The 14,581-nt window shown below is 43.8% G+C and overlaps 1 protein-coding gene across 2 annotated transcripts; it reads left to right on the top strand.

Annotated features, from left to right (window-relative positions):
• Window positions 1-3,706: 3,706 nt before the first annotated feature.
• On the top strand, window positions 3,707-13,548 carry PCDH18 (protocadherin 18). Of its 2 annotated transcripts, none has more exons than XM_049815326.1 (4): window positions 3,707-6,663; window positions 7,613-7,701; window positions 7,837-8,000; window positions 12,340-13,548. In XM_049815326.1, exons 1-4 carry the CDS (start codon window positions 4,156-4,158, stop codon window positions 13,026-13,028), a joined length of 3,450 nt encoding a protein of 1,149 aa, XP_049671283.1. In that variant the 5' UTR covers window positions 3,707-4,155; the 3' UTR covers window positions 13,029-13,548. The 2 variants fall into 2 exon arrangements, with proteins under 2 accessions (XP_049671283.1, XP_049671284.1); XM_049815327.1 differs by having other exon boundaries at window positions 7,616-7,701; window positions 12,340-13,547.
• Window positions 13,549-14,581: the final 1,033 nt, after the last annotated feature.

Here is a 14,581-nt window from a genome sequence, read left to right as displayed (position 1 = left end):
AGAGGGATGGAGGGAGAGACAGGGACAGAGAGAGAGGGAGGAAGGAAGGGCAGAAGAGGGAGAGAGGGACGAGGGAGAGGGGAAGCCCCCCCAGTTTTGTCATTCATTGTGATAGAAATGTTCTTTTTAAAATACACTTCTGACTTAGGAAGACTTGTCTTTCACATTCATTACGCAGGTGTCAAATCAAATTTTATCTTGCTATGTCTTGTGCGCTGGAGCATAGTGCATATGACATTTTGTAACATGATGCAACATAAGGCAATAAATCATACTGAAAGTGAATAAAATGTCTTTTTGTGTGTGTGTGTGCGTGCGCGAGGAGGGGAATGAACCAAATGACACTGTGCTAATTTCACTGTGCTTCTATCATTGTTAAGAAAATGATTTTCTTTCTGCCCTGTCCCCGCTGAGGGACTATTTCTCAAAATAGTTCTTCAAAGTGAAATTCTCTGTCACCTATGTTTTGCATAAATACCGTGCATCTAGGGGATCAGTAAGTTTTAGGAGAAAAAATATGCTTGAGAGCTCAGTAAAACTCCTTGGAGAAACAAGAGAGACTTTAAAGTATATCAACCACAGAAATAAACCTACTTTCAGCTAAGTGAAAAATTAATTAATCTGCTGTGCAGCTGTGGTTTCTGAAGTAGTACTGTGGGCAAATGGAAGCGCTATTTGGAGTGCGTTTGTTTTTCTTCCTCAGGTACATCAGCTGGAGGATTCGAATGCAACTTTTGAGAAGAAAGTTGCAGTGAATAGATCCGTATTAGGTGGGAATAACCGAGATTACTCTCCAGGAGGCCAGCAGCACTCCACTCACGTGCCTAACAGCATTCACAATACCACGCTCCCTAAGAAGTGTCTGCTGGCTGCACGTGGGACTCTCCCTTTCCTTTGTAAGGGAAGTCTGCCATGTCAAAGGTGGACTGGAGTTTAAGAGACTTTCAGACAGAACTCTCTCACTGGATATGGGAGGAATCAGCCTTGGGAGTGCTGCGATTGCTCAGAAGCGTCCTGCAGAAGTATCACGTCTAGAAGTGCTACGCACTTAAATATTGCCGCATCTAAACAAACACCCCCTAGATGTGTCCCTTCTCACTTGTACGTTCAAATGACCATCAGGTGAAAAAAAAAAAAAAAAAAAAAAAAAAAGAAAATCAAGGCTTTTTCATTACTTTAGTTCAGAATTCAGATAAGGACTATTGTGCCAATGACATTTTATCGTCCTTATAAGTGTAAAGGGTTAGTTGCAAGACAGTGTGGACTTAAGTGACAGTGTTACATATAACCTGATGCCGCAAAATAAAATACAAATTGAAAAAGGGAAAAAAGAAACGAGGTGCTGTAATTCCTGTCTGGAGGTGTCCTGCTATCTATTAATATACAGAGTAAGTCTCTGAAAAAGACCGATGTGATGAAGTGGAATTACTGTTTGGAAAGTGATAAAAATTGCATAAAGCAAATTCTGCATATCTAAATGTACTAAACAGTTACTTGGAAGAACACGTTATCATTTAGGCGTGTATATAACATTTTAGTTCTTAAGCAGTGAAATTATTTTTACTATGAATTATTCATCTCCTGTACTCATCATGTAAAGGGGCAGTGACTTCTTTTATCAACAAAATACTTTTTATTGACACTAAGAACAGCATTTAATTGAACCTATTTCCCCAATTATCGTCAGAAAAGAGTTTACACTGGTGTTTTGGAAAAATGTTTTAGGAAGATTTATCAGAGCTGCAAAAAAAGCTGTCCGTGAACTAATGGAATTAGATTATCTTTGAATTCTCTCCACCAGAACTTAGAATGGCCACTAATTCCTTTCTTTGCTCTTTTGGTGTTTGCAAAGGGGTTCACTAAAGCCTGAATTGATATAATTATTGGCTTGGATTGTTAGAGATTTAGGCCAGATGGCTATGGGTTTCTAAAGTCCCAGTTGCTTGTGTTAGCTTTTCTAGTTTGCCTATAGGGTTTGGGGATCAGCAATTTGAAAGGGCTGCAAACTTGTAAAACAGTATTATTCATGGGGGCAGAATGTTCATCAGCGTGACCCAGTACTAAATACATTCATTATGGGCATTTCTATTCTGCACAATTTGCCACACGGCGCTGGTTTGTGAAAAAAAAAAGAGACAATGGCTTATAAAATGCTTTTGAATGCTTAAAAAGAAGGGGAGTTCACGCTGAGCCTCCTCTGCTTTCTTTTTCAGCAAGAACCTTCTTAGTGACTTTGGTCGAGCTCTGCTGAGAGTAAGTAAATTGGAAAAATCCGAGATGTACCTTTAACATTTTTGGACATGGGGGGGGTAGAAGAGAGAGAAAAGAGCAATAAAAGAGAGCGATGGTATGATTATGGGTAACACCAATAAACCAATGGACAAAGTTAGCAGAAAACCAATGAACAGCATGGCGAGACTGTGGCTAAAACGAGAAACTTAAAAAGCAAATGCAAAAATGGGGAAAGAGAAATCCCATCATAGATAGATACATTTGAAATGAGAACAACACATCCGCTTCTGTGACCTGGGTGCAGCCTGAAGCTCACGTAACGATCTAAGGCATTTCTGGTGTACACAAAATACACGCTCGACTCAGTCATGAGATTATTTTCTTTTGTGCAAACGTGTCGCAGCGTAAAACGTGGAAAGAGTTTTCGGCGATAGCAGAGAGGCAAGGAATTCGACACTTTCCGAACACTTCGTCTAGCTTGTGGCTTCTCTTTGCTTTAAAAGACTTGGCGCGTAGAAGGTGTACTGAGCGCAAATTGTCACGGTGAAGCACGAAGTGCTTTTTCAACAGGGATGAAAAAAAGCTCTTCTGAAGAGCCACCGGCACGGCAAGTCAAAAAAAAGCAGAGAAAACACGCAGAGAGACGATCGTACACAAGAACCGAGCTCAGGCAAATGCAGCTGGGCGACAGAAACGCTGCAAAGAGGGAGCCAGGGGAAGAAGGACCCGAGCGTGCGAGATGTTACTGACTGGGAAAAGGAGGAGGGAGAGGTTTCGAGGAGCGAAGGGAAGCTCTCCCTGCTCCACGCAGGAGCACAGATGTTGGGGGAAGAGCAGGTAATACCAAGGCAAATAAGCAGGGAGAAGCCGCTCTTGAGGCGCGGTTAGAAAGCACCGTCAGCCCCGGCTCCTTTACTAAGCACCGAAAAGAGCCCAGCGAGTTAAACAAGGGGGACCTAAAAGTATGTAAATGCACGATCACGCTTTTCCGTGGCAGGAAGGGGAGGAATTAAAAATCACACACACACACACACACACAAAAAAAAACCAACAAAAAAAACCCCCAAAACCGAACCGCTCCAAAGTGCCCTCAAAATGCTGCGGGGTAGGTGATGGGGGGGGGGGGGGGAGAAGTTGATTTAAAGTTGCCCTTTAGTGGTTTGTGTGCCCTCCCCCCCTACGCCCCCCCTCACCCTCAATCCCAACACCACCCCCCCCACCCCCCCCCGCCATTTCGCGGCGGCACACGGGCTGCCGGAGGAGCCGCCCCCCCCCCCCCCCCTCCCCGCCCCTTCCCACTCCCCCTCCCCGGCGTGGATGGCTGCGGGGCGGCCGCGCTTGTCCCCGGTGGGTCGGCGGGCTGATTGGCTGGCCGGGACTCAGCACATGCCGGGGAAGCAAAAAAAAAAAAAAAAAAAAAAAGCGGAAAAAAAAAAAAAAAAAAAAGAGCTTTGTCTGGGGAGTTGGAGTGAAGTTGCGGAGGATTTTAGGCTGGAGCCGGCGAGCGAGGGTGTTTAGTCTGGCGGCGAGCGGGGGAGAGGGAAGGAGAGAGGAGCTCCGCCAGAGGAGAGGCTGCGGATCCCGCTGGCTTTTCCCGGCGGACCCTTGGATGCCGGCGGCCGCAGAGGAGCAGCACCCTGCCCTGCCCCGTTTCGTCCTGGAAGAGGAGCGGGGAGTCAAATGAGAAAGCGTGGATTGCGTACAGATTGTAGCTGGATGTCCTGGCACGGCGTGTATCCAAAAAAAAAGCAAAGCAAACTTTTTCTGATCCGGTAAGATATTCGTACTTGGCTGGCTAGGGGGGAAAAAAAAAAAAAAAAAAAGAAAAGAAAAGGCGCTTGCAAGTTTTGGAGGACCAGATGTGCGCTGGGTTTAAGGGACCGGAGGAAGTCGAAATAATTGCTTTTTAACTTGCTGGGAGAAATGAATTGCAAAAACTTACCGATGCACCGAGTCGGCAGTAAAATGCACTTTATATTCATTTTTGCACTGATGATAATATCTCTCAATAAGGCTGTGCTGGGCAAGAATTTGAAATACAGGATTTATGAGGAGCAGAGAGTTGGATCGGTAATTGCAAGACTGTCGGAGGACGTAGCTGATGTTTTATTAAAAATGCCTAACCCTTCCTCGGTTCGTTTTCGAGCCATGCAGAGGGGGAACTCTCCCTTGCTCGTAGTCCGGGAGGATAACGGAGAAATCAGCATAGGAGCTAAAATTGACCGGGAACAACTCTGCCAGAAAAACTTAAACTGCTCCATAGAGTTTGATGTGATCACTCTGCCCACGGAGCATCTGCAGCTTTTCCATGTTGAAGTTGAAGTGCTGGACATTAATGACAACTCTCCCCAGTTTTCCAGAGCTCTTATCCCTATCGAAATATCAGAGAGCGCAGCTGTAGGAACCCGGATCCCTTTGGACAGCGCTTTTGACCCAGACGTAGGGGACAACTCCCTTCACACTTACTCCCTTTCTGCAAATGATTTTTTCAGTATTGAGGTGAGAACCAGGACTGATGGTGCTAAGTATGCAGAGCTGATCGTGGTCAGGGAGCTGGACCGGGAGTTGAAGTCAAGTTACGAACTCCAACTCACCGCTTCAGATAAAGGGGTGCCTCAGAGGTCCGGATCATCCCTCCTGAAAATAAGCATTTCGGATTCCAATGACAACAGCCCCGTTTTCGAGCAACAGTCGTATATAATCCAACTCCTAGAAAATTCACCGATTGGGACTTTGCTCATAGACCTCAATGCTACTGATCCAGATGAGGGCGCTAACGGTAAAGTCGTGTACTCTTTTAGTAGTCATGTGTCTGCCAAAATTATAGAGACTTTTAAGATAGATTCAGAGAAAGGACATCTGACCCTCCTGAAGCAAGTGGACTACGAAGTAACCAAGTCCTATGAAATTGATGCTCAGGCTCAGGATTTGGGGCCAAATTCTATTCCTGCGCACTGCAAAATTATAATTAAAGTTGTGGATGTGAATGACAACAGACCCGAAATCAACTTAAACCTGATGTCCCCCGAGAAAGAAGAGATAGCTTACATTTCTGAAGGGTCACCCCTGGACACTTTTGTTGCCCTGGTCAGAGTGCAAGACAAGGACTCTGGCCTGAATGGAGAGATAGTTTGCAAGCTCCACGGACATGGCCACTTTAAACTTCAAAAGACTTACGAAAATAACTATTTAATCTTGACTAATGCCACTCTAGATAGGGAAAAGCGATCTGAATACAGCTTGACTGTAATAGCGGAGGACAAGGGAACGCCAAGCCTCTCCACAGTGAAACACTTTACTGTCCAAATCAGTGATGAAAATGACAACCCACCCCGCTTCCAGACAAACAGATATGAAGTTGTTATCTTGGAAAATAACTCTCCGGGAGCGTACATCACGTCAGTCACAGCCACAGACCCAGATCTAGGCGACAACGGGCAGGTGACCTACACTATTTTGGAGAGCTCTGTTTTGGGAAGTTCTATAACCACCTATGTGACCATCGATCCCTCCAACGGGGCGATCTATGCCCTGCGAACCTTTGATCATGAAGAAGTAAATCAAATCGCCTTTATGGTTCAAGCTCGGGATGGAGGGAGTCAGCAGCTTGTTAGCAATACCACGGTGGTACTAACCATCATCGATGAAAATGACAACCCTCCCGTCATCGTGGGGCCAGCGCTCCGCAACAGCACAGCAGAAATCTCAATCCCTAAAGATGCTGGAATTGGCTTTCTTGTCACCAGGATAAGGGCTACAGATAGAGACTCTGGTATGAACTCTGAACTCAGCTGCTCCATAGCAGCAGCTGACAAGGAAAACAGCATCTTTGTGATGGATCCCAAAACTTGTGACATCTCTATCAATGCGAGTGTCGAATCAGTTCCGGCAAAACAATGGGAGTTTTTTGTGATAGTCCAGGATAAAGGCAGTCCTCAGCTTAGTACTAAAGCACTTCTGAAATGTACCGTTTTTGAGTACGTTTATTCATTTTCAAGCACGGAAGCAACTTTGGTAAGCCAACCCTCCCTAGACGTCTCCATGATAACGATTATATCCTTAGGATCAATATGTGCCGTGTTGTTGGTCATTATGGTTATCTTTGCTACAAGATGCAATCGAGAGAAAAAGGACACCAGGTCCTACAACTGTCGCGTGGCAGAATCGACCTACCAGCACCACCCAAAAAGACCCTCCAGACAGATCCACAAAGGGGACATTACATTAGTGCCAACGGTGAATGGCACTTTACCCATCAGATCTCACCATAGAGCTTCTCCGTCATCGTCTCCGACCCTGGAAAGGGGACAAATGAGCAGCCGGCAGAGCCACCACAGCCACCAATCGCTGAACAGCCTGGTGACAATCTCCTCTAACCACGTGCCCGAAAATTTCTCTCTGGAACTCACCCATGCTACTCCGGCTGTTGAGGTAAGGTCCATACCTCATTTTGCACATCCCTTTGCTCACGCGTTCACTCGGGAGCATGGAGGTACTCCGCATGCACCCTGCGAGAGCAATGGGCAATTAGGTCTGTGCCCAGTGAGAATGTGTTATGGATTTCCCTTTAGATGTCACAGCTTTGCAGTTTTACCCCAATATCAATGGAATCCATTACCGTGGGGAACAGGATTAAATCTGTTATTGATAGAATTACTTCTTGGTTCTTCCCTGTAAGGTCGAAACAATGGAGTGTAACAATAGACAGTACTCTGCTCTGGTTTACTCCTCCTTCCTTCTTTCTTCCCTGCCTTCCCTTTCCCTCTGTATAGCTCAGTTTAAGAAAGAGTGCCCGAGTATTTGTGCAGAGAAACAATACAGGAAATTCTTTCATTACTGGGGATGGAGAACTAAAAGGTTAAACACTGACACAGTTTAAGTGCAGCTGTTGTAATATATGATCGTAGTATCTCAAACTTGGAGACTACCCATCCCAGTTTTTACTGCAAATGCCATGCAATGGCTTAAATGAGAGCTGTGTCCTGGAAACTCTTTACACGCAGAGCAATGACGTTTTATTTTGAATTAAAATCCTGGAATGGTAAAGGGTTGGTTCTGATCTATTAAAACAAAACTCCACCTCTGTTTGATTACTTATTTTACTTGTTAATGAATTAATTATTATGAGCTCAGAGGCTAATGAACAGTAGTGCATTTCCTCATGGTACATGGTCCTCAGGTGTTTCCTGTGGCAGACACTATACTACAAAATAGTCTGTTGTACTGCATTATGTATGTGCAGGAATTTGATTTAATTAAACTTTAAAGGAAAAAAAAAAACAAACACCCAACAAACAAACCTGAGAAGTGAGTTCGTGGGTTTACAACTAGGTATTTGAGATTTCATTTCAAGGAATCAGTCTTTTCACCTTTTCTTTAGCAGGTTTCTCAGCTTCTCTCGATGCTTCACCAGGGTCAGTATCAACCAAGGCCAAGTTTTCGAGGAAACAAGTATTCCAGAAGCTACAGGTAAGGATCTGGACTGTTCGGCTACTTATGCCTGTATGTGTACCAGAAAATATAGACATGGATGTTTAACCAAAAAGCGGAATATAACTTACGTGAGACAATTTAATTCCACCATCACCACAATTCTCTTCACAGATATGCCCTACAAGATATGGATAAATTCAGCTTGAAAGACAGTGGCCGGGGTGATAGCGAAGCTGGAGACAGTGATTATGATTTGGGGAGAGAGTCTCCAATTGACAGACTTCTCGGGGAAGGATTCAGTGACCTTTTCCTTACAGATGGGAGGATTCCTGCAGGTAAGAGCACAATGGAAGCTGAACAGTTTATTTACAGTGCTGCCTGGCTGTCACTTTGATAAAGCTACTACCGAGAAAGCAAAAATTCTTTAGCTTTCAAGCCCTGTGTTTCCTTCCTTTTTACTCTGCCTCGTGATAAATATTGAGCTGAAGCCGTCACATATCTAGCAAAATGAAGCCTCAGACACAACTGCAAATGTGCCCAGAGCAATGCCTACTTTTTTCTATTATTCACATCGTCTTCAGCTGGCTCCAAATTCCCCCCAAAAGCACGATCTGCTGCCTGTCCTTAGACTTTTAATGACTGGGTGGATGTTTTTGCAAAGCCAGGCAGTTGTGGTTTGTTAAAAATACACTGCAATATAATTTGGAAGATACTTTTTCCACAGTGGGTTTGATTCATACGATACAAACTTCTACCATTCAGAAATGGGTTCTGAAAGTGGTTTAGAAATATGGATGGAGAAGAAAGAAAAGAGTATTTTTTTTTTTTTTTCCACTGAAAAATGAACTTGAGTGGCAAGGGAAGGATCTAAATATGTCCCAGCCTTTAAATCTTCCAACCCTAATTTCTAGAAGAAAAAGTTCAAGAGGTACAATTCTGGGGCAGAGGGCAGAAAAGAAAAAAGCTAGAAAAGGGTGAGTGAAAGTAAGATAAACGCACACGTACATATTCACGGGTATGAAGTACCGCTTTTAAATTTATGCCCAGTTATAAGTTGAATAAAAAAGGCCATGGGAAATCAGGCTAAGTAGAGATATGAGAATTCTGTAATTACTTTAATAATTATACAGCCACTGGTTGTAACCTAGATCTCGTACTTATTTCAGATCGTATGCAGTTTTCTCCCTATAACCGACAGGGCCGGATAATTTCAGTAGGGTTCACTGAACCAAGAGTGTAAACTTAAGAAGTTTAGTAAAGTCACTTTATACACGGGGACATGTTACTTTGTGGGGTGGTGCAGCACGTATTCCCTCCTAAAGTGACCCCCACATATTGCCCAGGGCTGGAGGAGAGGAGCTGCAGTGCTGCAGCTCCTTCCCTCTGCTGCCAGGGATAACACCAGTGAGGGGAATTGTACCTGACCTTGGGGTGTTTTACCCTGAAAAATATGCTGTTAGGCTAGGCCAGAGTAAACCCCAAAAGTTTAATTTGTTCTTCTTCTACGCTTTAACTTTACAAATTTCTTTGTATATTTTGCTCCAGACTGGGTCTTGTATCATCACCTCCCCAGGCACTCACCTGCCTCCTCAACTCAGTCTTATGTACCCAATGTTTCAAAACCAGAGACCTTGAAAAGCTACTATTTTTTTCAGAATCCTTAACCGAAATCTGGAGTCCTAATATATTTTTTATCCTCATCAACCCCAGCTCCTACTACTTACTCCTCTGCCAGCTAGCATGAGGCCTGTCTCATTCTCTCATACGGTTAGCAAGGAGGCAGGGAGGAATCTGCTGGAGCTCTCAGTTGCCAGGGGAACTTCCAAGTGCAGTGGTGTTTGCACTGGCATGCGGCCCTGCTTCTGCCAAGGAAGAGCTGTCTCCTTCCCGGTGGGCAGCTGGGGGCTGCCAGCAGGCGGGAGCGGTTGCCCTCTTGGCTAGCTGAAATGCCCATGACTCCTTTTCAGCTCTTGCAATTTGGTCTCTAAACAGGAAGCCAAAGGGTAGGATTTCCAAAAGTGCCTGGCTAATTGCATTCAAAGTAAGGAAAACTCCTGCTGAGTGCAGACGGAACTGGGTTGGGCTATCAAGACGGGCATTTAATCTCACCCAGACGTCCATCTGCCGCTACGCGTGGTCTTAATCTGCCAGATGAGTATGCTGAACCTGTTCAGATGAGACCTGAATTGATCTGCAATCCAAACAAATAAAAAGGAAAAGAAAAAAAAACTTCCTGGAGGTTTCCGGTTCTCCATTTTGAAAGGTTTCTGCATAGCCAGTCTGGACACAGACAAAATGCTGCGAGAAAGTCCTTTCAGTTTGTCACTTTAAGGTGGAACTGGAAAGTCACTTGAAACTCCAAAAATGACATGATCAGAAAGTTCCATAACTGTCCTTGAAAGACTTGTTTCTTTCTCTCTTTCTGGCTTTTTAAACCTTCACCAATAAGCTTTATGTCCTGGCAAAAAAAAAAAAAAAGCTGTTCTGCATCTGTTTGGTTTTTTTTTTTAATTTATTACTGATTTAAGGACAGACTGTGACACCATTCAATTTCCTTACATTCAGGAATGTCAAAATTTATTATTTTATACCAAAACCAACCCTGATAACATCAGTAACAGAACTCACAATAAGATAACCCTCACTACTAATGAAATGCTAGACCATTGAAAGTGTCTCATTAATTTACAGGAGTCTTCCTAATTAGAAGAGTAATCCTCACCTTCTGGGATGAGTTGAGAGCTGGTCCAAGCACCACAGGTCACTTAGATATCTTTTTGCCTTTCTAACTTGTAGGTGTTTTCTGTAAAACAGCACACGTGCTTTTCATACATGGGAACAAAGCACTTGAAGGTATTTCAGTCACTTGTATCAAAACTTCAGCAACTGATGTTTTCTGGGTTGCTTTGTTTGAAGCTCACCGGATCAACAGGCCATTTGCAATAGCTTGCACAATATCCAGCCTGCAGCCTGAACCTGTATTCTTGAAGAAATTCATACTCTCACATGTAAGACACAGAGAAAGTTTATACTCAAAGGAATGGAAAGGGCATTAGGAAAGCAAACAATATGATAGGCTGTGTAAAGCACAGAGATAAATAACGCTGACAGTGTGAAAGTAGGACTTTATCAATCACTGGTATGTCCTAAGCTGAAATACTCTGTTCAGTTCTGCTTACGCCACTGCAAAAAAGATTTTTTTGATAAACTGAGTGGATCCAGAGCCAGATGGGAAATGTGATGAGAAAGTGAGGAAATCTTACAGGGCATGACTGCAAGCATTTCTGGTGTATCCAATCTATAAAAAGAGAAAGAAAAAGAAACTCTCTTCTGTGTGGGCTAATCTAACCATTAATTGACAGAGAATCAGGGCAGAAGCTTCTTACAGTCAAAATATGCATGATGCAAAGAGTCTGGCGTTTCTGAAAACTTTCTTTTGCACTATGTGACTCAAATTCAAGGCAGTGGCCCCTGCAGCACCTAGGTCTTTTCCAGCAGGTCTGCCAAGCACCCAGGCAGCACCCAGGCTGAGCCGAGGCTTCGTGTCCTACAGAGTGGGTTCCCTTTGGAGAGGAAAATTTGGCCTCTCTCCTGGCACATCCCTCTTTGCAGGTCCCTCAAGTAGGACTTTGCCTTTCTCCGCTTCCAGGGACCTTTCCCAGGCCTCTGCAGTGGGAGAGTGTTTGCAGAGGACTCTTGCAGTGCCCCTCTGTGAGCCAGTTCAGACCAGCGTAGCTCCCAGGGATGCAGTCGTTTGCCCCATCACATTGCTTCTCCCTGAGAGACACCACTAAAACCAAGCAGCTGAAAGAGCAGCTCTGTTGTCTTCTGCTCTTCAGCCCTCCTGGCTGGCCTGGGCGCCCACCTTGTGGGTTAGAGCCCCCCTTGTGCCAACGCCTGAGCCAGCATGGTACAGTAACCTGAGGTACAGAGCTTCAAATACACTTCAGAGTAACTCCAGTGTAAACACCGGAGTCACATGAGGTGTGAATTAAGCCCTAGGTATTCTGATACTGGATTAAAATTTAACTGATCCAGTTAAAGAAGTAATGTGGCAGTGGATCACCTCATATTCAACGTACACCTTATTGTCAGATCAGAAGGAGGTGTGTTAATGAAGAGGGAGATCCCTCTGAACTTTATTGTTCTTTCTTCTTTATTTCCCCTGTCCATTTATTCCCACTTTATTCCTCTGATATGCTTCTCTAATTGCACGTGGAAGACTTCACTAAACCTTAAGTAAATGCTTGGAGGTTGAAACACCTTCATTTTATTTTAGGGGTTTTTTTTGTTTTTTTTTTTACTGAAGCAGCACTGTACAAAGGGAACTAATGGCTTTAAGTCACAAGTCCTTGTTTTCCACCTGGATTTACGTGTTTATCTTCATCCCTAGTTAAGAGATTGCGTTACTGTCTTACGTGTTCTGCATTTATTGTTCTCATTTTTTGAGACCATTCAGAAACGGAAGAACATTTAGACCCAGAGCATTTGGAAATGGAAGTACATTTAGACTCAGACCATTTGTATTTGCTACCTTTCTGCACACAGAAAGTGAGCCCAACCACCAGATTTGAATGTCTTTGGACAAGTTCAGTCCTTGCGTTAGTCCCTGCCAATGTAAGTGATATCTGCAACAGGAGGGGGATGCTCACTCTCCTCTTCTCTCTCTTGCAGCGATGCGGCTGTGCACGGAGGAGTGCAGGGTTCTGGGGCACTCCGACCAGTGCTGGATGCCACCGTTGCCCTCTCCCTCCTCCGATTACAGAAGTAACATGTTCATCCCTGGGGAGGAGTTCCAGTCGCCCCAGCAGCAGCTGCAGCTGCAGCAGCAGCAGCAGCCGCCGCCGCAGCAGGGCCTCGAGGAAGATCCACAGCCTGGTGACGCCAGCGAGAAGAAGAAGAGCTTCTCGACGTTTGGTAAAGACTGCCAGAGCGAGGAGGAGTCAGGGGACACCTGTACCTCCTCTCTCCTCTCTGAAATGAGCAGCGTCTTCCAGCGCTTGCTGCCTCCCTCGCTGGATGCCTACACGGAGTGCAATGAGATGGATCGCTCCAACTCGTTGGAGCGCAGGAAGGGACATTTGCCAGCCAAGACTGTAAATTATCCACAGGGGGTGGCAGCCTGGGCAGCCAGCACGCATTTCCAAAATCCTGCCAACAACGGGCCCGCTCTGGGGACTCACTCGAGCGCGCAGCCTTCCTCTAAATGGCTGCCAGCCATGGAGGAGATCCCAGAGAATTACGAAGAAGATGATTTCGACAACGTGCTCAACCACCTCAGTGATGGTAAACATGAACTCATGGATGCCAGCGAGCTGGTGGCAGAAATTAACAAGCTGCTGCAAGATGTCCGGCAGAACTAATTGTTTCAAAAGCCTATTTTTCCATATTTATGGAAAACTTGAAGGGAGGAAAAAAAAAAAAAAAGAACAAAAAACAGACTGAGAAGAACTGGCATTGCCAACTAGTTGCATTTATCATAAATGTGTCTGTGTATGTTGAATATTAAAATACTGTATTTTCATATGTACACAATGCAAGTGTGATTATCTTTATCTGTATTTTAAAAATACATTTGTACCTTATATTTATGTGTAATTTAACAAATAAATTTTATTTTTGTACACCCACAGCAAGCATGTTTTCCTAAATGTATATAGATGGTACCACCCTTGTCAAACTTCCAGCATTCTGGCCACACAGGCATGTTTGGGAAAAAAAAAAAAAAAAAAGGGAGGGATATTGCTTTCCCTTATTAGTTCTTTTAAGTCTCAAATGTTAGAAATACGAATTCAAACCACTGAAAAGTTATGCAAACGTTAATTTCAATAAATGATCCAACACCTTGTTGCAATGCTTCATTCTTATAATAAAGAGTTGTCAACTCCCATGAAACCCAAAATGTCCTTTTTATTTTGATGCTTTTGGTCTACAGAGTAATTTTCCCATCTACCTAAGGGATTATTGCAGGCTGGGGTCTTCCTCTCTTTTATAAGTGTTTTCCCAAGTGAACAAATCATGGAATTCAGTGATGGGACTTCCAATGTTATCTCTGCAAAAAAAAGTAAATTTGTTCTGCTGTTGTCACGCTGCAAAGCCAGTTGAAGTGAGCGGTGTATACTTGAAAGACAGCAATAAAATCAGCTCTCCTGACCTCAAGCTGAATTCTCAATTTATGTAAATAAAAAATTGCAATTGACTGCTTTACCCTTGTGAATGACATCAAAATAAAAGGAATGTTGTGTCTCCCAGGAAAACAGTTGATGATAGCTATATTTTGCCTCTGCTGCAAGCGTGCCTATCTTGAATTTGCAAAATAGTACAGAAATACTTAAACTTCCTAGAAAAGAGCTATCCTGCAGGTACATTGGTTCTTGCTGAATTCCATCCTTCCGTAGTGGGGTTTCTCCCTGTACTGAAGCTAGCTCAAGCAAAACAGTAATTTATGCGGTGGTGCCATCACCACTGAGGGGGTGATATAACTAATTATTTCTCACATAAAAGTCAGTGTGTTCCCTTAAGTTCCCTTTTTTCAAAAACATTTTTGTTTAGCCTATCATACACAGGGAGATTTTTGTAATAGTAAAGAAACTGATTTTACAGTTGAAAAATATGGGTGGGTTCTGGACTCCTGATGCTCATTTCAAGAGAGTGTAATTTATTAAGACATGGCCAGAAAACCTGGTATTTTGGGCTTTCAGTCAGAGCTGCAGATGCATATTTTTTTATACGGTATATTTCTTACCAGAAGCGTGAAAACTGTTGAAATAATCCAAGTGAACCTGGGCATTAAAACTGGCACATACCTTTATTCTGGAGAACTGCACTTGTAAAGTGCCCTATAGGGTATTTTTTAATGGTAGATATTGAAAAATCCTGTTGAATGTTACCTAAAAAAGCCAGAATTTTGTTGTGT

Source organism: Accipiter gentilis, chromosome 12 (genome assembly GCF_929443795.1).
Source record: "Accipiter gentilis chromosome 12, bAccGen1.1, whole genome shotgun sequence".
Classification (NCBI taxonomy): Eukaryota; Metazoa; Chordata; class Aves; order Accipitriformes; family Accipitridae; genus Astur; species Astur gentilis.
This window is presented reverse-complemented; position numbering and strand designations above follow the sequence as displayed.

Coding starts and splice junctions, on each gene's coding strand:
- PCDH18 (XM_049815326.1), top strand. CDS start 4,156: ATGAATTGCAAAAACTTACCGATGCACCGAGTCGGCAGTAAAATGCAC. Junction 6,664..7,612: donor ATGCTACTCCGGCTGTTGAG/GTAAGGTCCATA, acceptor CCTTTTCTTTAG/CAGGTTTCTCAGCTTCTCTC. Junction 8,001..12,339: donor AGATGGGAGGATTCCTGCAG/GTAAGAGCACAA, acceptor TCTCTCTTGCAG/CGATGCGGCTGTGCACGGAG.